General features: G+C 41.6%; 1 protein-coding gene across 8 annotated transcripts in view; it reads right to left on the bottom strand.

Moving 5' to 3' along the window:
- Positions 1–22,595, bottom strand: part of NR3C1 (nuclear receptor subfamily 3 group C member 1) — a 164,186-nt gene that overhangs the window by 98,270 nt on the left and 43,321 nt on the right. Inside the window, exons 1-2 of one of the 8 annotated variants that reach the window (XM_086701494.1) lie at positions 20,485–20,636; positions 14,818–16,029 (exon numbers count right to left, since the gene is read on the bottom strand). In XM_086701494.1, the coding sequence (XP_086557620.1) occupies positions 14,818–16,013 (1,196 nt within the window). In that variant the 5' untranslated portion in view covers positions 16,014–16,029; positions 20,485–20,636. Of the gene's footprint in view, positions 1–14,817; positions 16,030–17,268; positions 17,746–17,776; positions 18,404–18,512; positions 19,073–19,304; positions 19,647–19,709; positions 19,854–20,484; positions 20,637–22,595 lie in introns of those variants that run through there. The other 7 variants (XM_086701474.1, XM_086701485.1, XM_086701467.1 and 4 more) reach the window with 7 other exon arrangements.

Raw genomic sequence — 22,595 nt, 5'->3', positions numbered from 1 at the left:
AACATCCACAGACCAGAAGGTCTGCAAGGACAGAGACAACACAGCCTTGCGCACTGCTCCATCCTTTGCAACTTGAATTGAGCCTCACATCTTGTAACAGCTCAACACAAGGGCTGTTCTTATTGCTGCTACAGGATTCTTACAGTTCCAATTTGCCCTTAAATGGCTAAAATATATGATTAAAGGCAAGGCCATGCTATTTGCTTCCTCTTCTGTAGGAGTTCTTTGTTCAAAGAGCCAACCTAAATTGAGTATCTTAAGTGCCAGTGGTGTGGTAAAAACAGTCCTTGTCCTTATGAACAGATCTAGTACAAGAGTTCAAGAAAAAAATACACAAGGAGAGGTGCCTAGGTGGCTCAGTCAGTTAAGCAGCCAACAACTCTTGATTTCAGCTCAGGTCATGATCTCATGGTTTGTGACATAAAGCCCAGCATGGGGTTCTGTGCTGACAGCACACAGCCTGCCTGAGATTCTCTCTCTCCCCCTCTCTGCCCCTCCCCAACTCATGCACATGAGTGCTCTCTCTAAAGTAAACTTTTTTTTAAAAAAAAAAGAAATATACAAAAAAAACCAGTATTAACAAATATTTATTGTGTATCTACTATGTGCTAATCACAGTTAGGTATAAAGAACTGTATGGTGAGCAGTATATAGCACACAGCACATAAAAGTGTAGAAAGTGGGGGTTAAACTGGTCTAGAAGGCTACACAGTGTTAAAAGCAGAGAGGAGGACTCTGAATTTCAGGCCACAACAATCCTCAGTTCCATCATACAGCACACTGGTATGCTGTGATCAATTTTAGGATTTGTGGCAAAAATGTTAGTAGTAATCACTTTTGTATTTTCATTGCAAAAAAATATATATATAAATGCTGCCAGTTTAGACTGTGCTTTGCGGTAATCCCTGTGAAAAGCAATTTAGAGATAAATATATACGGGGGGCGCCTGGGTGGCTCAGTCGGTTCAGCATCCGACTTCGGCTCAGGTCATGATCTCATGGTCCGTGAGTTCGAGCCCCACGTTGGGCTCTGTGCTGACAGCTCAGAGCCTGGAGCCTGCTTCGGATTCTTTGTCTCCCTCTCTCTGACCCTCCCCATTCATGCTCTGTCTCCCCGTGGCTCAAAAATAAATAAATGTTAAAAAAAAAATTAAAAAAAAAAAAAGAAAGAAAGAAATATATACACCACTGACTCTGCAACCAGACCTTGGTAGAAATCCATGCTTCGAAACAAAGTTGCTACATGTTAAGTATTCACAGAAAAGGGTGTTTATTGGAGTCCTGTTTGTAGTGGCAAAAAATCTTTAAACAACCTGCATGGAATACTGCACAACGATTAAATACAACAGGATCCATATCTGATCTGGAAGGAAGTTCAGGGTGTACTGCTGGGTGAGCACAGTAAGCTGCAGACAAACTGGTGTGTGAGGATTCTGTACTTATTTACCAGCAAACAACCCAGAATACCTTGCATGTGTGTGTTTATGCTTCTAAGATTACACAGACACGTGCCAGATAAGGGGACACAGGCAGGATGGGAGGAAGAAAAACGAAAGAAGAGGTGATAGAAGAAGTTTATTTATCTATCAGTGTTTTCTTGGTATAATTTTACTCAAGTTAATGAACACAATTTCACAAATTTTGGAAGGGCTTTTGGAGAAACAATAATGACTTTTTAAAGTTTATTTTGAAAGAGAGCAAGGGCAGGTGAGCGAGTGGGAGAGGGGCAGAGAGAAGGAGAGACAGACTCCCAAGCAGGCTCTGTGCTGATGGTGCAGAGCCCGATGGGGGGGCCCAAACTTAAACTGTGAGACCATGACCTGAACGGAGATCAAGAGTCAGAAGCTTAACTGTACCACCAAGGCACCCCACAAATGATAATAAATAAAAACTATTTAAAAAGAAGCAGTCCACAGACTCTCCCTGTGAATTCACTTACTTACACTCAGATATGCTTTCCTGGAGAAGACAGAAGAGCAGAGTTGTATGAAGCTGTGCATAACCCAAATCCTCCAAGGGTTCTGGAGTATTCTTGTGGCTCCTTGCCATGCACCACAATTGGCATAAGGGTTGCAGTGGAAAGAACATGGGGAACCACTAGGCCATGAGCAACAGAACCACAGACATTTTTGGCTTAGGGGAATAATACTGAAAGCAGTGTTGTAGGAATAATCTGGCAGTACTGATGCTGAATGATTGAGAAGGGAGAAGAACAAGAAAGCAACTAAGAGACTATTGAGGTGATAACAGTTCAAACTAAGGGATGGCCAGATTTGTGTTCTGTTGTGTTGGCTTTTCAAAGTTTATTTATTTGGGTGGGGAGGGGGGGCAAAGAGAGGGGGAGAGAGAGAATCCCAAGCCAGACTCCATCCCACAAATTAACCGACTGAGCCACCCACCCAGGTGCCCCTGTTGTGCTGATTTCTTGGGGAACACAAACTTAAATTTCTTCCTCGTTTCCCGCCTTCGTGTCTTACCCCAACCCAGTCTTAGGGTCTCTGTGGTCTCAGAATTATATTTATTATCCATTTCAATATGTTAATCTCAATTCCAGAAACTGATTGGGCTCTCCAATATAGGGTTTATTCTTTAAAACAAGAAAATTACAAACTAATCACCAGCTCTGTTGTTCCATTTAGGGTTTCACAGATTCTCTTTGACTTCTCAGAATGTTTACATAATTGCAAGATGGGCTTCAACAACAGTTTCTGGCGTTTAGGATACTCTGTTCTCTCTCCTGTACCACAGCTGACTTGACAGCAAGAACTACTCTGTTCCCACCCAGATTTAAACCTGCTGCCTCCTAATTCTCAAGCTATTCATTCACTATCTTTTGTGCCTGCTCTCTTTGGATGCCTTCCAGAGCCCTGTCCTTGGTCCTCCTCTCTTTTTTTCCTAAACCCTGAAGCTGTTCATTCTTAAATGACCTCATCTGATTTTCCAGCTTTAGCTAATAGTACTTACCTTGCATTTTCTCTTTCCTGTGACTGTCTTGACCATATTAGGCTGAATTCTCCTACAACTCTTAGAAGGGATAACTAACTCATCTTACTAACCTTTTGAATGGCTGAAATATACTACAGGTAGAAGTCAAAACTATACACACAATAAGTCAAATCTAAAACATAAATACGCTGGAGAAATGGAATTTAGAATTCAAGCAAAAATAAAGTACCTTTCAGAGTAGTCAGTAATTACACACACTTACATGAAAAATGGGCAAATCAGTTTCTTGCCCGACTTTCTGGATGATCAACACAAACGTGTATGCTAGATATCTGCTGGAATAAACCCAATTCTTATACAACTGAAAAACATAAAGAGGACAGCTTCTGCTATAAATGGTTACTATCTTGGGGGTACCTGGGTGGCTCAGTTGGTTAAGGTTCCGACTTCAGCTCAGGTCATGATCTCAGGGCTCATGAGTTCGAGCCCCAAGTCGGGCTCTGTGCTGACAGCTCAGAGCCTGGAGCCTGCTTTGGATTCTGTCTGTCTGTCTCTCTCTCTCTCCCCAAAGTAAATAAAATAAACATTAAAAAAATGTTAAAGGTTACAATCTTGAACAAGATAAATAAAACAAAACTAAGCCTCAAACTTTATTGCCAAGCTTTGGCTACCCTAAATTGTTCAATTGTAAATGTACCAGAGTTTTAAGAAACTATGAAAAGCAGTGCATTTCAAAGTCATAAAACAAATTTATAGGATGTCAACAATTAAAAACACATTTGCTTAATGTACTCTGACTCTGTGTATACAAAAACACATGTCCATCTTAAAACCAATTTCCTCTTTGGAGGGGATAACGTGTACAATTCCTTTTAGTGATACTCACTGTCTGCTGATACTTCCTTTTCTCTGCAAAGACAGAGGTGCATTCCATCACCACACATCATCTTGGTATATGTGTCAATTTTGTTTATTTATATATTCAACACGTATTTGCTGAGGACTCACTATGTGCTAGACACTCTTCTACTTGCTGGGATACAGGAGTAAGCAAGACAGACATTATCACTGCTCTCCTGGAGCTTACATTCTAGCAGGTGAGCGGACAAGACACAATCCGTCTCATATGGAAGGGAAGGAAACTGTGTGTGAAAGATGCTACTATTTCAGATAGAGCAGTCAGGTGGTGTCCTATGGAGTTGACATTTAAGTGGAGACCTAAATAAAGCGAGGGTATGAATGTGATAAATGACCGTAATAAATGTCCACATGCACAGATGTTCGCTGCTGCTTGTCAGCTGGAAGGATCTTAGAGGTAAGTAAACCTCCCACTCCACTCATCTTCAAGACCTCCTCTCCTAGAACAAGCCTTTGCAGTTCCTTTTAACACCATGTGGCTAGGCTGCTTATTTAGGATTTCCCAGGGCTCATACAGAGACACCCGGGCCCAGAAATTTAACCGGAGGCTTGAAGTGGGATGGAGAACTTTCATTTTCTTTTTCCATGGGTTTCTGAATTCTAACTTTTCCTCCACCTTCATTTACTGTTTTCTCATTTAACTATGTCTGTGGTAGCTCCAAAGCACTGTGTATACAGTTCTGTTAAATGACATTACCAATTAAAGGGTCACTCATGCCTCATGTATGAAATTAGAGATTGTTTCACCTACTTTTCTTACCTTCCCTTTAAGAATACTTATTATATTTAAAATCTAGTACCCATAAACTTCACAGACACCAAACCTTAGTAACTGCTTAGTAGTAAGAAATATTTTTTTACCTAATAGGAAAACAGAATGTAACAGGATGGTTATAAAAGGTATATACCCTATTATGAATTCCACTGCATAGATCTTTACAAATTCAAAGGCCGGGATCTATTCCAATCTTAGCATTTTGTAAATAACAAACACCGCTAAATTTAGAAAATAGTGACAACCAAAATTCACTTAACTTTTTTTTTTTTTTAATTTTTTTTTTTCAACGTTTATTTATTTTTGGGACAGAGAGAGACAGAGCATGAACGGGCGAGGGGCAGAGAGAGAGGGAGACACAGAATCGGAGAAACAGGCTCCAGGCTCTGAGCCATCAGCCCAGAGCCCGACGCGGGGCTCGAACTCACGGACCGCGAGATCGTGACCTGGCTGAAGTCGGACGCTTAACCGACTGCGCCACCCAGGCGCCCCAAAATTCACTTAACTTTTTAAAGTACTTTCACTTCAGGGGGCACCTGGGTGGCTCAATTGGTTAAGCGTCTGCCTTCTGCTCAGGTCATGATCTCATGGTTCCTGAGTTTGAGCCCCGCATCGGGCTCTGTGCTGATAGCTCAGAGCCTGAAACCTGCTTTGGATCCTGTGTCTCCCTCTCTCTCTTTCCCACCCCTGCTTGCACGCTGTCTCTCTTGGTCTCTCAAAAATGAATAAAAGTTAAAAAAAATTTTTTTTTTAAAAAAGTACTTTTACTTCAAGCAAGACATTTCTTTTTAGATTATAAGGAATAAGAGATAATATGTAAATTAATATGTGAATCTTACATTGGAGCTTTAACTCTCTGTTGAACTCTTTTATGGGTGTAAATAACTGTAGTGTACTTGGAGTTGTTCTTGCCATAATGATCGTCAAGTAGTTAATTCCTTGATACACTGAGGACTAGAATGAGAAATTAAACCTTTGGGGAGATGAGCAATTACATGTAGGAACTTACATTTATTTTATATTTCCTGTCATCAAATTCCCTTCAACTCCAAGGGAAAGAAAGGTACCTTATTTGAACATAAATATGAAAAAATCAGGCTTACAGGTGAGTAATATCTTTTTTTTTTTTTGGTACTATGTCAAGAAAAGAGAACATAGAAGCTGTTAGAATAGAACAGAAGAGAATATAGAAGGCTCTTGAATAGCTTAAAGAAAACAAATCTTAACTGTAAAGAAAACAAAACACCTTAACCACAGAGCACCATCCACTTCAGACTGGTCATTTGGGAAGCTAGGCATTTATTCCAGGGATATTTGAGACACATTTAAACATCTATAGAAATACCTACATGGGTTCTTTTAAATAATCTCAATGAAAACAAATGTTATAATGTGAGAGAAGATTAAATTTCTAAATTTCTGGAAATACTGAAATCGTTTGGAATCACATAAATAAGGTAAAAGGTAAATGATCAAGTTAACGAATAAATACATCTTCTGATTAAGAAAGAACATTCAGGCATTACCATACTGTAATGAGTCCAGTTTTCCTTTATGGCTTACAAGGTGCGTCTGAAGGCAATTTCAATAGGGGAATAATACATACGCTCTTCAAAGGTAGAAACTTACAAATACAACATTCATTTTGGTTTTCTGTTAAAAAAAAAAATCAATCTATTTTATAGTCACACTTTGTCCTTAACACAACTCAGCTGGATTCCAAATGACAAATTCCACATAAAGTTCTAATTAAATTTTTTAATGTTTCCCTTAAAAAAAGCTGCCTATGAACTTAAGTTATATTTTACACTGGTATGTTTACCATTTCAAACTGCCATTTAACTTGTCTCTGTACTTGGTTCTTTGTGATATAAAAAAAGTTAATTATAACTTTGGTTTAATTCATCAAATTTGTTTGTTTTACCACTTGATCAATAAAGAGTTATTAACTGTAGTCAAGTGAGTTACATAATCCAAATTTATGCACTTAGGATAAATTCTGGTATTCAATATAGTCAGAAACTCTTTTCACACAGCTTTGCTAAATAAATGTGAAAAAAATTAATGCTAATAACTTCATTCTCATTTTCAGGAAAATTAAAGTTTCTTAATGAAATTTTAATGAGTCTTCACATGCTTGATTTTACAAGAATACCAGACAATAAAATATCAAGGGGGCATTCTACCATTTATTAATAAAAACCTAACAATGTCGCTGAGGTTATCAATATGCTATTAAATTTAAATGACCTATCTAATTAACAAAATGCGCTGACAAGCTAACAAAAAAACAAAATTAAAACTAAAAATAATAATAATGTAAATACAATTATCTTGGCCCTTGAAAGCTTTAAATACAGTAGTCCTTATGAAATTGGGATCCATGACCCTTTAAGGATCTCACACAGTAGACACTGTAAAAGTCTTAGAGCCTGATGAATAGGAAATACCAACACAGGCACAGATGTCCTCATGTACTTAGCCAATGAGGGTCATGCTGGTTTGAGCTCAGGAGACTTGGCAGAGCTTTAAAAATCCTCCCTTGAATTTTTATAGTACTTTTTAATTTTCAAAGTAAACATCCACGCACAAATCCTGTCAGGCAAAAATGCTGGGTGTTCTTACTGTTTTACAGAAGCTGAAACTGTGACAGAAAGCTGTAAATGACTACACAAATACGCACAGGAGAGCAGAGGCTTGATCCCATTTCTCCTATATATATTGTTTAAAGAGTCACAGATGACAAATAAAAACTCCTAAAGACCCATGGGAAATTTCTTACACAGTATTAAACATTCCCCTTCAGATGAGTATTAAGTTTTTCTGACTATTCTTTTCTCTCTCAATGTCTCATTTTCCCACCTGTAAAATTAAGTTAATAACACCGGTCTTCCACGCTACATAGATAATGGCACAGTCAGTAATTTAATACAGAAACTACAATGACAAACTTCCACGGGTTGCTCAGAGGTTTAAATGAGATGAACGTATATGAAGCCCTTAGCATGGTGCTGCCACATCATCCATGTTCATCACCGATGGCAGAGAAGAGAGTTAAACAACAGTTAAGAATATGGATAGTGTACATTTTTTCAAGGCTGAGCTAGGTGATTCACAGCAACTCTTATAAAACACCTGGCTAATCTGTATTAAGTGTCACGTCTCTAGAACTAGAGACCGGATGTTAAGAGAAGCCTGCGAGGGAACTCAGACAACTGAGAATTAGGATAGTCCTCCCAGCAACACAACTATTTCTGCGATGTATCTCTAGACATTTCCTATGGGTCTCATTTCCTCATCTGGAAAAAAAAGAGTGTGGGAGCAGATGAGCTCTCAAGAGCCTTTAAGCTCTAATCTAAAATCACTGTACCCAACACATACAACAAGCTCGGAGAACTCAAGAGCCCCACCTTTCTAGCACAACCAACAACAGTACTGACACAGTATTTTCTCTTCACCACCACTGACATTCTTACAAAAATACCAAATCCAGGTCCATTTTTCGTCTTGTATATGACAGTGAACACAAAAAATCAAATGACCAAATTTAGTGCACTATTCCCTACCCACGGTGATCGGTTAAGAGGAATGTAGAATTTTAGAAACAGAAACACACACACGCATGTTATGAAAATAATTCATATATAATTATAGGGAAAGTACTTTGACTCCACAATATCTAATCACTAGAGGTCAAAGACTGGCTCTGCTCAGCCTCAGAATTCAAGTCTTCTCATTCTAAGTCTAGTTCTTTTCCACGATTTCTAACACTAAATAATGCAATCAAATTGAAAGGAATTTGAGTGTTTTTTTTTAAGCCACAAAAATGCAATTTAAGTCATTTTAAAATTAAAGAAGCCCTAAATCCCCAATAATTACAAAACAAAACAACAGAACATGAAAACAACAATAACAAAGTCTGTCCATAACAAACTGGTAGAGCTTTAATGTTTGACATGTGATGACCACAAGGTCACAAGTCACTGCATTGCCCCAATAGCATGAAATAATAAATCATGAACTAGATGCCATTTCACAACAGCTTTAAAAAGTTGGCTATCAAATATGTTTTCAGAATAGCCAGTTAAATACTATGGATAATTACGAAAACAACTAGAATAGAGGCTCTATTTATTATAAACACGGACAAAAGGTAACATTTATTGCAACAAACTGTATGTTATAAATATGGCATACTCAAGTTGAATGCCAAAATGTTAATTATAAAAATAAAATTTCCTGGGGCACCTGGGTTGCTCAGTCCGGTAAGCATATGACTCTTGATTTCGGCTCTGGTCATGATCTCACAGTTCATTAGTTTGAACCCCTAATGGCGCAGAGCCTGCTTGAGATTCTTCCTCTCCCTCTCTCTCTCTGCCCCCCCCCCCCCCACTCTCTTGCTCTCTCTCAAAATAAATAAACTTAAAAAATAAAACTTCAGGGGCGCCTGGGTGGCGCAGTCGGTTAAGCGTCCGACTTCAGCCAGGTCACGATCTCGCGGTCCGTGAGTTCGAGCCCCGCGTCGGGCTCTGGGCTGATGGCTCGGAGCCTGGGGCCTGTTTCCGATTCTGTGTCTCCCTCTCTCTCTGCCCCTCCCCCGTTCATGCTCTGTCTCTCTCTGTCCCAAAAATAAATAAACGTTGAAAAAAAAAAAAAATATAAAAAAATAAAACTTCATGTAAGACAATAGTGCTAAATAAACATCTGCAACTAATCATCATTAAACCTTTCTCTTACCATATATACATAGACGTGGGTATATATTTGGTGCCTTATACCATGAACTTTTAAAAGAATTCTAAAATAAAGAGGTACTTTGCCTAAATTTACTGCATTATTAAACACTATCAATCTTATAATATTTTGAAACTGGCTCAAAAAGTATTTGAAAGCACTAAAAATTAATATTTGAGTTACTCTGGAAAAGTATGTTTAAAACATGCAGCTCTACCAAGATAACATATTAATATTTAAATTAGCCAAGAAATAAAATTAGGGGATGACACACTTCCATTCAAAATAATTAGCTTTAAGGACTATATTTGCAATATAAATAGTTTAAATGACTAGCAATTGCAAAACCCCATAATTTATTCTATCTATGTACTGTTGAATAAGAATTTAATTTCCTCAATATTCCAGCAGAAAAACACACAGCCCCTGAAAGTACATTACTAAAACAAAGGGTTGCATCCCTTATCAGATGACAGTGAATGTACAAGTGTACTAGTAAATACAAAGTGGTTTCATCAACCTAAGATCATCATTATTTCAACTCTATTGTAGTAACTAGATTTTCATTGATTAAAGAGATTAAATAAAAACGGGACAAATATGGACTTCATCTTAGCTGGAATAATGTAAATGGAACTAAAATGTCTACTCCATACCTTTTTTTTTTTTTTTTTTTTTGGTAATAAAGCACAGCAAAAGACAACAAGGTAACCCTTAAAGAGTTAGGGCTATATTGCTATACTTGGCTCCAGAGTTCTACCTCAAATAAAGAAGCTAAATTGTAATTCTGATTAGTGCCCTCCCTTGTACATAAACACAACCCCAGATTTCTCTTTTTTAGTCCTCTGAATTTCATGACAATTGATACAAACTTCTGATTTTCAAAATCGTTCCTGATACTTCTAAACTTAGCCTCCACATTCCACACTTCTTCTGATCCTCCCTCTCCTGCCCTCCCCACCCCACCCCCAACCCCATTAATTCACAAACTCCATGGGAAATCCTGCATTCAAGGGACATTTGTGAGGACAGTTGGGAATAAAATCAACAGCGTATATTTTCTAAAATATACACCTTAATGTGTGAAATGAAGGTAAAAATCACCATTAAAAGTCACATTCTAATCCAGTTCAGCATAGAAATGATCACACACAATTCGAAGGGAAAATGGACCTTTTCTTTCTTTAAATGAATAAACCAGAAGAAAAGAGCAGTTGGATCTCTGAAACTACAGAGACAAGGAAAGCAGGGGCTTTTAAACTCTTCTGTAAGATTCAATAATCAGGAATTTGTATTTTTTCATTTACAGTTTAGTTCAACAAAATACTTCTTGAAAACTCTTATGCAACACACTTCACCAATATATGTTTTACAGGACTCAGAAATATGGAAGCAGGTGTCCATTAATTTGCCAAATACCTGTAAATACTACGTTGTACAATTACCAGGGTGCTAATTAAAATTAAAATTAGGTGTAATCTTTTAAAGTGAGAAAAAATATGTTTTAAGAAATATGCCCCAGACTTACGGTAAATCTAATGTAAATTAAGATTTCCTAACAACTAGGCTACTTCAATCACCTGCAGGCCAGAGTGGATTAAGACTTATATAACCAACCAATTAATACAGATGCTCTTTCACATTAGATACTCATACTAAAATAAACCCTTTTGATCCAATCTCTCCACTAAAATCTCAAAAGGCCCCTACAGTAATCTCCACCCACACACGAATTTCATTTTTAATACAATTTGCACTTAACCTACATTTATGCAAGGTATGTTTTAGAGGAAGTTTTTCATAAAATGTATAAACATTCAATGATGTATTCCAAGGTGTTTGACTCAAATATCTGTTACAGCCATAGACAAAACCAAAACAGCATCACAATACAAATTATGTCAGCAATTGTACAAATATAATGGAATGGCCGAAGAAACATAAGAAGTTATTTCAATAAAACCTCACCACATGCTAATCACACATTTCTGTATCTGAGGCCTTCCACACTAAACTGACACACCTGAATACACAGTGTGTTTTATCTTTTTCTTTTACTAAGACAGCCATAACAAAGTACAGCGTTAAAAAAAAAAAAAGAAAAAGATATTTATCATAAAGCTAAAAATAACTATGTAAACACCTAAAGCAAATCTCCTTTAACGTACAGGAATCAAATTCTATGAGTAAATATTGGAAATATTAAACCCAAAAAAGACCATGAAATGCTCACCGCCAGAACTTTCATAAGGAGAAGAAAAACAGAAGATAGGAAGTAAACCAAGTATCCATTAAAAAAGGAGTAAATCATAACCAAAACAAAATCTCTTCCTTATGTCCCTTCTCTGAGAAAACATGCAGCATGGCGTTCATAGGAAAAAAAGAGAAAGGGGCAGAATTTGCTTCACTCAACCTGTGCACAGATCTTCAATATCATTATGTAAATACAACTGGACGCAGATGCAATTAAGAGATGTTACAATCTACATAAATTTTCAGAGCTTTGTAAATTAGAGCCCTAAATTGTCCCCAAGCCTGAGTTTACAAATTAATCCTCCATCATTCTCTCTCTTCAATAATCTTAACCCTCAAAAAAATGGTCAACTTTTTAACACTCAAGTTTCAACATAATCCCAATAAAAACTCTAATTCCACCTATAACCATTCACTCCCCTCCCTCTCTTCAGAAGTTTCACCATTAATGTGTAAGTGAAACAATGCTGAAAATCAAATTATGCAGAAATGTGTTTTCATCAGCATTACAAGTGTATGCTCAATTTGTCTAATTTCAGTATGTAAGAAGCGATTTCAGTTAGTAACGCTAGTTTGTTTTACTTAAAGAGTATCTTTGAATGTCACTAGGTTTTCTCCTGTTCCACTATCATTGAAGGAACGTAATTCTTAAAAAGAAAATACTTGATTGACTACGCTCAGTCAGGACAGTCATAATTTTACAAACAAATGTGAACTGGGTATTAAACTATGTTGACACATTAGGAGTGACCGCCCCTGGCAAAACAGAGTATAAAACATATTTTTTAAAGCATTTTGAGAAAAAGCAATTTTAAGTGACATCTTAAAAAGTCAATTTATGCTTTCTTTTTTTTTTTTTAAATTAAAAAGGAATGCAAGTCAAGTTATTCGTGGCATACAGCATTTTTATACCTAAAGTCAGAAAGTCAGGATTCACTACAGTTGTGATCTCAACCTGTTCATCACTTGGGTCACTGCTCACAGTTTGGCCAGAACCATGTAACATATAAAGGAGAGAATGCAACCAATTTTAGTTATATCAGGGCTGTTGTTTGCAAACAATAGACTAATTCAGTGATGGTGAGAAAAGAAACATTGTTTGAATTTACTTGGAAGAAGCTTTGTTCTGGGTAATCACAGTTCCCCGTGTTAAGTTAATGCCGTAAGGTATAAAGTTTTCAAATGTTAGCCAATTATCCTGTATATGACACCTTTTCATTAGGACACAAACTACTGGTTGTAATTACAAATCACACACCAGCATAAAAATAATCATTTCAATGGTTATTAAAGAATCTCAAAAGAACCACATCATCACTCCTTTGCTAATCGCCATAAGGTTGTCATGAGGCTCAAATTAAAAATAAGTGAAGGCACTTTACATGTCATAAATTCCTATAAAAGGCATTAAAATGCTATTTAATGATTTAAAGTCACCTATGTTCATCTAAGACTTATGCTCCAGACCCCAGAGTTTACAAGGCTTAGTGAAAATTCACTATTAATGAAAAATCGGTAAGTCTTGTTCTATGTTTTTTTACAGTAAGAAAAATGAAAACAGTACTGTGGTAATTGCTAGAACAAAATGCATTAATAATCCCCAAGAGTTTCCTAAGATATATTATGCTTCTTTGTACAATTACATTTTATAATTCAGTAATAGTTTCCTACAGATAACTTAGTCAAATCAATAGCACTCTTTAAGACAACCAAGCACCCCGAATCATTACATTGCCAAAATTTTGATACTGAAAAATTTAAAACACAGCATGTCTTTTAACATTTAGACACAACTAACGCATTAAGAAATATCTCAAATTTCCTTACTGAAAACCTGTTAAGCCTTCCATTCAGAATGACAACAAAAAGTTGAAGTGGTATTCTAAAGGAAAGATTATTTACATAATAGATTAGTAGGCAGTTTACATGAAGGCATACAAGAACCAAGTGAGCCTCTTAAAGGAATAGAACCTAGCCTAAATCTAGGTCTGAATTTTTTCCCCAACGAGAAAACCTTCCTCCTTCAAGAGGATAGAAAAGAGACAAACACCATTGTTAAGATAGATCTTTAACAGAAAAAGTGTTTTAAAGAGAGTTTTAAATAAAATCTTCAATGACTAATTAGGAGCAAAGAAAACCACCAACATTAAAAAAACAAAAAAACAAAACAAAAAACCTTGAAAGGCTCATGTCCAAGTAAATCACTGTCTACTCTGCCTTTCAAACAAAACAAAACAAAACAAAACACACCACTGATTAATCAATCCCGTGTCTCTACAATCACATTCTTGTATTTCCTTCACACCTAAAATGTGACATACAATCTGAATTGGGGACAGGGATACAGGATAGAGACCTTAACCCCTATCAATAGATCCATCTCAGTTTAGAACGTTTTCCTGTTAATTTCATTTTAAGAGACCTTTTTGAGGTCAAAAGGAAATGTCAGTATACTTATAAATGTCTGAGGAAAAAAGGGGAACAAATCAAATGACAGGTGAGAATTGAAGCCATCAGGTGTCTCTTTGAGAACTTGGAGGAACTCTCTGGAAAGGGAGGTTTTGTTTTGCACCATTTTGGCACCAATTCCTTTCTTAAAAAGGCTGAACAGCAGTCCCACCTCTTAGGGCTATGGTCAGGTACACTGCTCACTGCTTTAGCAATCTCCAAACTCAAATTCCTCCACAGAAGCTTCAGTCTGGAGAAAAGGCTCATTGTTAAATCTTCTAATTTTAACCCTTAGATCTCCTCAAGCTACTATTTTACAAGTGTACAAACCCAGAGCACAACTTCTGATTTTGTGAAATATCAAGGGTACATTTTACTCTAACATAACAGCGTACTTCAAAGCACACACAAATATTACATATGAAAGCCCTCTTAAGTTTATGTAATTTTTACTTAAGATACCTGTTAATGAGCAAAATTATTTAGAATTTTTTAAATAAAATCTTCCACTACCGGCCAGTGGGATACTGAATGCCATTACTTCAAAGAAAACTTGAAATGCTTATATACAGATACGTCACTTAGGCATGATTGAAAGACCACCTACTTTCAAAGGACCACTTAAAATTTAGTCACACGAAAAAGCACAGGAGTCGTTGGAAGACAAACACAAATTGTTGAATATTGAAGTCTATCCATCCATCTTACGTCCATTCCGAAGAGACAGAAAACCATCTGGCTTACCTTGAATAGCCATTAGAAAACACTGATCGGCCAGGGAAGTTCAAAGTCCCCAAGGAAGCCAAGTTGTCATCTCCAGATGCTTGACACCTATTCCAATTTTCTGAACCAACAGGAATTGGTGGAATGACATTGAAAATAGGCTTCTGATCCTGTTGTTGCGAAAGGGATGCTGTATTCATGTCATAGTGGTACATCTGGCCCCCAGAGGTACTCACGCCATGAACAGAAATGGCAGACATTTTATTACCAATTATATTTGCCCCAGAAAAGCTTGCCTGACAATAAACTGGGCCCAGTTTCTCCTGCTTAATTACCCCAGGGGTGCAGAGTTCAATGAAATCTTCTTTTTCTGTTTTCACTTGGGGCAGTGACACACTGTTGGGGCTTGATAAGATCAGATCTCCATTATCCTTAATTTTAGGTTTAGTGTCCGGTAAAACGAGAGGCTTACAGTCCTCATTCGAGTTCCCTTCCAAAAGGAATGGATCATCCTCTCCTGCCAAAGGAGAAAGCAAACAGTTTTCATCTATCAAGAGGTCTGATCTCCAAGGACTCTCACTTGTCTCTTTATCTGGGGACCCAGAAGAAAATTCCAAATCCTGGAGTTTTTTCCTCCAAATGTCAAAGGTGCTTTGGTCTGTGGTATACAACTTCACATTGCCCCCGTTGGTGCCAGTCTGGCCCTTCAAATTTTGCTGTTCTGAAGAGACATCAGAGAGTGTTTTTGGAAACTCCTCTGTGGGGGCAGCAGTAACAGCAACGGTCGCTGAGCTCTTGGGGTTCTCGGGAACACTGGTCGACCTATTGAGGTTTGCGATGCTTTCTTCCAGAAGCTGAAAGTCTGTTTCCCCAGAGGAAAGGCTGATTTGGCCCTGCTGTGGGAATCCCAGCTCATTTCCCATTACTTTTGTTTCTGTTTCTCCCATATACAGTCCCATTGACAGCGAAACTGCCTTGGACAGATCCGGCTGCTGTGCATTGCTTCCTGAGCCTTTTGGAAAATCCACCAAAAGTCTTTGCTGCTTGGAGTCTGACTGAGAAACAGCAGCCAGTGACGGTGAAGATGCAGAAACCTTCACAGAAGCTCCTCCCCTTAGGGTTTTATAGAAGTCCATCACATTTCCCCTCTCCCGACCAAGCACACTGCTAGAGATTTCTTCTTTACTGGGGGGGCTTAATGATTCCTTGGAGTCCATCAGAGAATATCATCAGCTACCAGGGGGAAAAAAGAAAAAAAAAAAAAGAAAGGTGGGGGAGACATAATAAGCTATAAAGTCACATTATCTCAGTGATCTGATTAGTAAGAGCCAGTTAAATGAACCTTTTAGTTAACTCCGACTCTTAACTCCTTGTTTAAAGTAGCTTCTGTCTTCCAGAATAAAAAATCCGCATCCCCTGCCCCCATTCAGTGTGGCACATTTAAAAGCACAATGCAATTCAATTGCACAGCGGAGGGCAAAATTGTATCAAACTAAGCTTGGCTATTCATCCTGCCACTCACAGAACTGTAACTTTGTTAATCACAGACATTATAACTCATTACATCTGATTATCCTAAAGGTTCAAACTGATGTCAAAGTATTTAATTTAAAAAGAGTATGATCATTAAAATTCCTACTTCCTTTCAATCAGTCAAGGCTGTTTGCTTTTCTGAGAACCCATACACATAAAATTTGGTAATTACTATGTTAGAATTCTCTCTCAAATCGCTCCCAAACTGGCCTCCTACCTGCTAGTCACACATCCAAACCTTTCAGTACAATCTAGGATGAACCACGCACATTTAAAAACAAAAAAACAAACAAAAAAAAACAATGATGATCTGCTCATCTTCCAATACCATAAAAAGGACACATATATTTAACCCATATTTCTTACTAAATGTGTCTGTTTCAAAGTGCCTGCCTTCTTCAAATTTTGGACACAGGAAATGACATATGTTCTATACAGGCCAACTAAAATTTGGATTTTAAAAAGCAAAAGAAAGTGCAGCAGCTTCTCGCTACAAGTTTAGCTTACTTAAAAACAAATATAACTCTCTCAACCCTTACAAAACAATAGACGCCTAATGAAGCTTTTTTTCAAAATTGCTTAAGACCTTCAGTAGGAAACACTATTTTATCCCTAAATTAAGATTTTTTCCCTTTCCATATAAAGAGGTACTGAAACAGAAAAAGCAACTGTGAAATCACGTTCATATAAACGCAAATAAAATAATACCCAATGAAATGCTCAGAATAATTTTCTCGTGTTCTAAACCTTCACCAATCCCAATTCGGAAGCTGTTCTCGAGAGTCTTGGGTTGCTAGTATATTGTTTCTCATCACGATGTTAACAGGCAGCCCAAGACTTTTATAAGTAGATCTGGGACATTACAGTCAGATCCTATGCAATGGAAGGAAACTTCTGCTGTGCGGAGAGACCTTAAGCATAAACTTCAATGGCCCTCACGGGAAGTGCAGTGTGATGAAGGTGGAGACGGGGCTGGGGACCTGCCCCTACACATCTTGAGGGTAAACTGCTCATCTCCCCGCCCCTCCGCCGTGTTTCTCGGATAAGGATCTGTAAACACAAGGTATCAAATGGAGCCTAATGAATTTCCACGCGGCTTTGACAGCTGCCTTCCAACTCGAAACCAAAACAATACTTCAAAAAAAAACCGAAACAATCCCTCAAACCACTTTATCCCCCAGTTTAAATTGCAAGTAACTGTCACATTCACCGGCCTTAATGAACCGTGGCAAGGGGTCTTAAGTGGTATTACAAGGAGGCAGTTACCAAGCCTGCAGCCCCAAACGTCAAACTAGCGCTTGACCACAGAAGGATTCCGGCTAGGGAAGGTCTTTTTCTAAAAGGGGCCACTTAGAAGCGTCAGGCGCGCAATGATGCCAAGCACTGAAGAACAAACCCTCTCCTGGGGGAGAAAAAAAGTGCAAGGGTAAAAGAAATGTGTCCAGACCTGTTGAGTTCTTTCTCCGACACGCCCACTTCTACCAGATAACGCCAGCCCTGGCCGAAGTCTCCAAGTTGCAGGCTGTCAGCCCCCTGCGTGTGTACACTCACACACACACGCTCTCTCTCTGCGCGCGCGCGCACACGCGCGCGCACACACACACACACACACACACACACACACACACACACACATCCCTGCGCGCCCTCCAAAAGGAGACGCACTGGAGCCTCGACAGAAACCCTGATCGCGCTCGGGCGCACTAGGGTGGAGTGGAAGTATTCGGTCGAGGAGCATTCGGACCCGGCTCGGTGTTCACCGAAAAAAAGAAAAAAGAAGAAGAAAAGAAAAAAAAAAAAAGGGAAAATGACGGGTGTTTGGGCAGCCCCCTGGGAGGGCACGGAGGGGGGACTTGGGGCGCCGGGAGTGGAGAAGCCAGAATTCCGCGCCCGGAAAGCGGAGCACTGCAAGCCGGGGCAGCTCGGAGAGGCTCCGCTCGCACCGAGCTCAGGTTCCTCCCCCTTCAGCCCGACCCAGGCACGGCGGCCGAGGGAGAGGAAGAGGCCAGCGCTGTCACCCGCGCGCTGCCCTTTCGTCACCGTCACCCGGCCCTCGCCAGCCCCCACCCCCACTCCCCGAGGCTAATAAAAGTTTGCAGGCTCCCGCCGCGGCCCCCGAGCCGGCCTCGCGTCCCCGGCCCGCACCTCGGGGGAGCGAGCCCCGGCCCTTCCCCACCTCTTACCTCTGGAAGAGGCGCTGCTCACCCGCCACCGTCCGCAGCTCCCACCGCAGCCGAGATAAACAACTTAGCGTGTGAAAGCAGGAGGAGCAGGAGGGAGAGATTTTTTTTTTCTTCTAAAAAAAGGAAGTAAACAGCCGCCCCCTTCTCCATGGGGGGGAAGGGAGAGCCCCTATTTGAGAAAGTCTCCCATTTCCCGGCTGACAAGCCAGCCCCCCGCCCCGTGCCAGTCCCCGCGAGCCGGGCTCCCAGGCGCGCGTCCTCAGTCCCGGCGCCCCGCCGCTTCGGCCGTGGCGTCTCCTTCCACCCACTAGAATCCGTCCCCGACGGGCGGGCAGTGACTCGGGCTCCAGTCACAGACTCGAGCTCGCAAAATGGAGGAGGAGGCGGAGGAGGAGGGGAGGGAGCGCGGACACGCGAAAGGGCCGCCCGGCCGCGGCGAGCGAGCGGGACCGATCGGGGGGCGGGCGGAGGCGGCGCCACGGCGCGCACACACTCGCACACACACGCGCTCCCACTCCACCCCCGGCCGCTCCCCGCCCGAGGGGCCGCGCGGCGGCGGGGAACGGTGCAACCTGTTGGCGAAGCTCGGCAACTGCAGGGGCGGCCGCAGCCCCCGCCCCCACGCCCTCCGCTCTGGCCCCCGCCACCCCGGCCCCGACGGCGCCTGAACGCCTCCGACCCCCGGCATTGCCCCGACCCTAGCGGCCGGCCGCCGCCCCCCCTCCCCGAGCGCGCGGGACTTCTCGCGCCCCCACCCCCCGAGAAAAGGGAGAGGCGGCGGCAGCGGCCAACCTGGGCTCTCTAGGGCGCGCTTGGGAGGGAAGCCGAGTTTCTCTAGTTTCTCTTCTCGATGCCTCCTTCCCGCCCCCGCCCAGCTCCGCGACTCCCGACCCACTCCGGAGCGGGCCCAGTCCCCCAGCGGCAAGAGCCGTCAGCGCCCCTGCGGGTGACAGCGGGCTGTCTGGGGCGGGAGGGGGGGGCCGCCCGGGCGCGGCCCGCAGCAGGGCCGCGGGAGTGGTCCGCGCCGCCGTCTCGGAGCCGAGTTGCGCGAAGTGTGTCACTTAGCACGGGGCTTACGAGGGTTGCAAGGAAACGGTGCCGCAGCGTCTCGGCCGCGCTCGGGGCCGGACAGCCAGACACGCCCTCTGGGGAGGCTTAAGGAAGGGAGGGCAGAGGACGGGGTCGGTGCGTACGTACTCTCGACTCGGAGGTAGTCGCGTGCCGGCAGGTCCCCCACCGCTGCATCGTCTGGGCGGCCCCGTCTGCAGCCGCCGCCGCCGTCGCGCTCTCCCACCGGGAGAGAAGTTGCAAAGCAGAACCCACCCTCCCCCGCGCTCCGACCGTCCCCCACCCTCTTCCCCGAGTCTGCGAGGCGGCGGCGGCGGCGGCAGAAGGAGGAGCCGCCTGCCAAGTTCAACCCCCACCCCTCCCTCCCTGCTAGCGCGCTCACACTTGAAGGAAGTTGCACGCCAAATGCAAAACCTCCGGCGTGCTGAATTTCTTTGCACTTTTTATTATTATTTTTAAGGAAAGCAGGGGGTGGCAGGCCTAAAAGCAAGTTGCAAGCGAAACAGTAAGTTGCTTGCAAAGTACGCCCTCCCTCCCCCGCAAACTCCTGACCTCTCCTTCTACCCTCTCCAGGACCAGTGTCCAAGTTTCCCGTGAAGGCCCCTCACCCGAATGTTGACATTTGCTGCACTCCACTCAGTGCGTCGCCCACCCTTTCATGTGCACGGGACCCCTACCCCTCCAAACAAAACAAAACACACGCAGCTTTAAAATGTCAGCATTTAACTCCCTCCAGCTGTTCCCGTTACGCGCCTCCCCCTCAGTCCGAGGGAAACACGTGGCCTGTCCCCAAGGAGAGGGGCGTGGGGCTAGGGGAGTCCGCGCGGGAGACGCCCGCCCCAGCCCCCTGCCCCAGCTCGCCGCGTCCGAAGGGCTTGGGCTTTGCCCGGACCGAACTTCCTACCTTGTGCGACACATATTATGATTTTTGTGACTCGGGGAAAGGTTGTGCTGTGTTGCTTTAGGGTTTGGGGCGGTAACTTTTGCGCCCCCACAGGTGACAGCGCTTGCCAGCTCCTGACGGGGGCGGAGGCTGCCGCAGCTCCACCTAATCCCTGCCCCGGCGCTCGGCAGCAGCCACTCACTCCTCAGGCAGCGCTCAGACGCTATCCGTGGCCACCTCTGCTCTGACTTCTTGAAGAGGATTGGGGAAACGCGAGCCGGAAGCCGCTCCCCGCCATCTTGGTAAAGGACGGTGACGCCTGCCCGGCCTCGCGTCCACCATCTTGGCAAAGGTTCTAGATCGCGGGCTCCGGAAGAAGCCCTTTCTGTGTTCTGAAGGGTAGAAACTGCCCCATGTGTTGTCCGTCGTGAAAGGAGAGAACTAAACATTTTAGTTACTCGCTTGTTCGGAGACGACCTACTCGGGCCGCCTCCAGACCATTCTCAGGCCGCCATCTTGGAAAAGAAAGAGCTGCCCTCTGCCTCAGAAAAGGGGACCGAAACCTTTGCCAACACAGAGCCCTGAGCAACCCAGTTGTTAACAGAACCCCCTTATGTATCTAGAAGAGATGACTCCTCTTTTCTTTTCCCTTGGCGCAAATCAGCTGGAGGGAGGCCCTTGCCTTGGGTGCTCAAAGGGGACACAATTTACTTCAAGAACGCTACTTTGCCTACTTGGAGAGTTTTTCCACCTTAGAAGCCCCAGTTACTAAAATCAAGGTTCTTGCATGGATTGGTCCCCAAATCAACAGTTTCATGGGGAAAAAAAATCCAATACCCAAATTTAATATCGTATGCGTATTTTAAAAGTGGGTTCAACAACTCATACCAATATGATTATCCTAATACATCTACTTAAAAGTTACGCTAGGAATTGTATATATGAATACCTTATAAAAATATAATAATTTGCATATATATGTAAAGAGACAGTAACAGATACCTAATAGAAAACTTCTCCCCACTACATAAACCTATCTCGATTGAATCTCTGCTCTAAGATAACAATCCACTTCATCTCTTACCTCTTTAAATTCGGGTTAGGTATTAGGTTTTTAAATAATACTTGACCGTACAGGAGTCCCCTTTAAGTTTCTCCCCACTCATTTTGTCTGCAGGTCCAGCAGATCATCTTGAAATGGAAAAGGACATTGTTTTAGGTTAAACATTGTTACTGAAAACCCTTTCAATTGGGCAAAAGGGTGAAATTTTCAGTGGTTTAAATATGTCTGTTAATTTTGTAATTTCATGGAAAAAAATTCCACATCCTTTAGCCTTTCACATTCATCTGAAAGCATGCATAAACTGTAGATTAGCCTAGTGTCTGTCATGGTTAGAACTATTAAGCTTTGTGGCTAATGTTTATTGACCATTCTGTGCATCTTTTTTTTTTTTTTTAAATCATTCCCATTGAAATAATCCAAACCTGACTTCCAGATTACTCTTCCAGAACATAATTACATCATGCCATGTTCCTGCTCAAGTATCTACAATAATTCCCTTCCATTGTATAGAGATCCCAACTCCCATTTTGAGATTTAAGACCATTAGCTTTCACCTGCCCATTTCTTGAAGGCAAAGCCTCTTAGCTGATGCAACTGGACTCATATTTAATTAAACTAAAAATTCAGTTAAAGCAGAGGAATTATTTTTTAAAATCATACTTGCAAATGTGAAGTTTTAAAACCTAAAACTGAAAATTTATGTCGTACTTCTGTGAAAGCTTTTGTGAGCCCACTGACTGGAGTTCCCTGTCTTCATTTGTGTATAAAATGTTCCCAATTGCATCAGTACAGCACAGCAGTTACAAGCAGACTGGCTGGCTGACCTCCACCACTATGAGGAATATAACCTTAGGCAAGCTAATTCTTCGTGCCCCAGTTTCCATCATCGGTAAAATGGGGATGATAATAATACTAACCCAAGTTACTAGAAAGATCAAATGAGTTTCAAGTATGTGAAGTGCTTAGACAAATTCCTGGGACATACTAAGTGTTTAATCAGCAGCAGTCATTAATATATATTATATATATATTAATATATATATATATATATATATATATATATATATTA

The sequence above is a fragment of the Puma concolor genome, chromosome A1, assembly GCF_028749965.1.
Source record: "Puma concolor isolate L17-30 chromosome A1, mPumCon1.1.hap2, whole genome shotgun sequence".
In the NCBI taxonomy this organism is placed as follows: Eukaryota; Metazoa; Chordata; class Mammalia; order Carnivora; family Felidae; genus Puma; species Puma concolor.
Note: the sequence above shows the minus strand (reverse complement) of the source record. Positions and strands in the feature narration are given on the sequence as shown.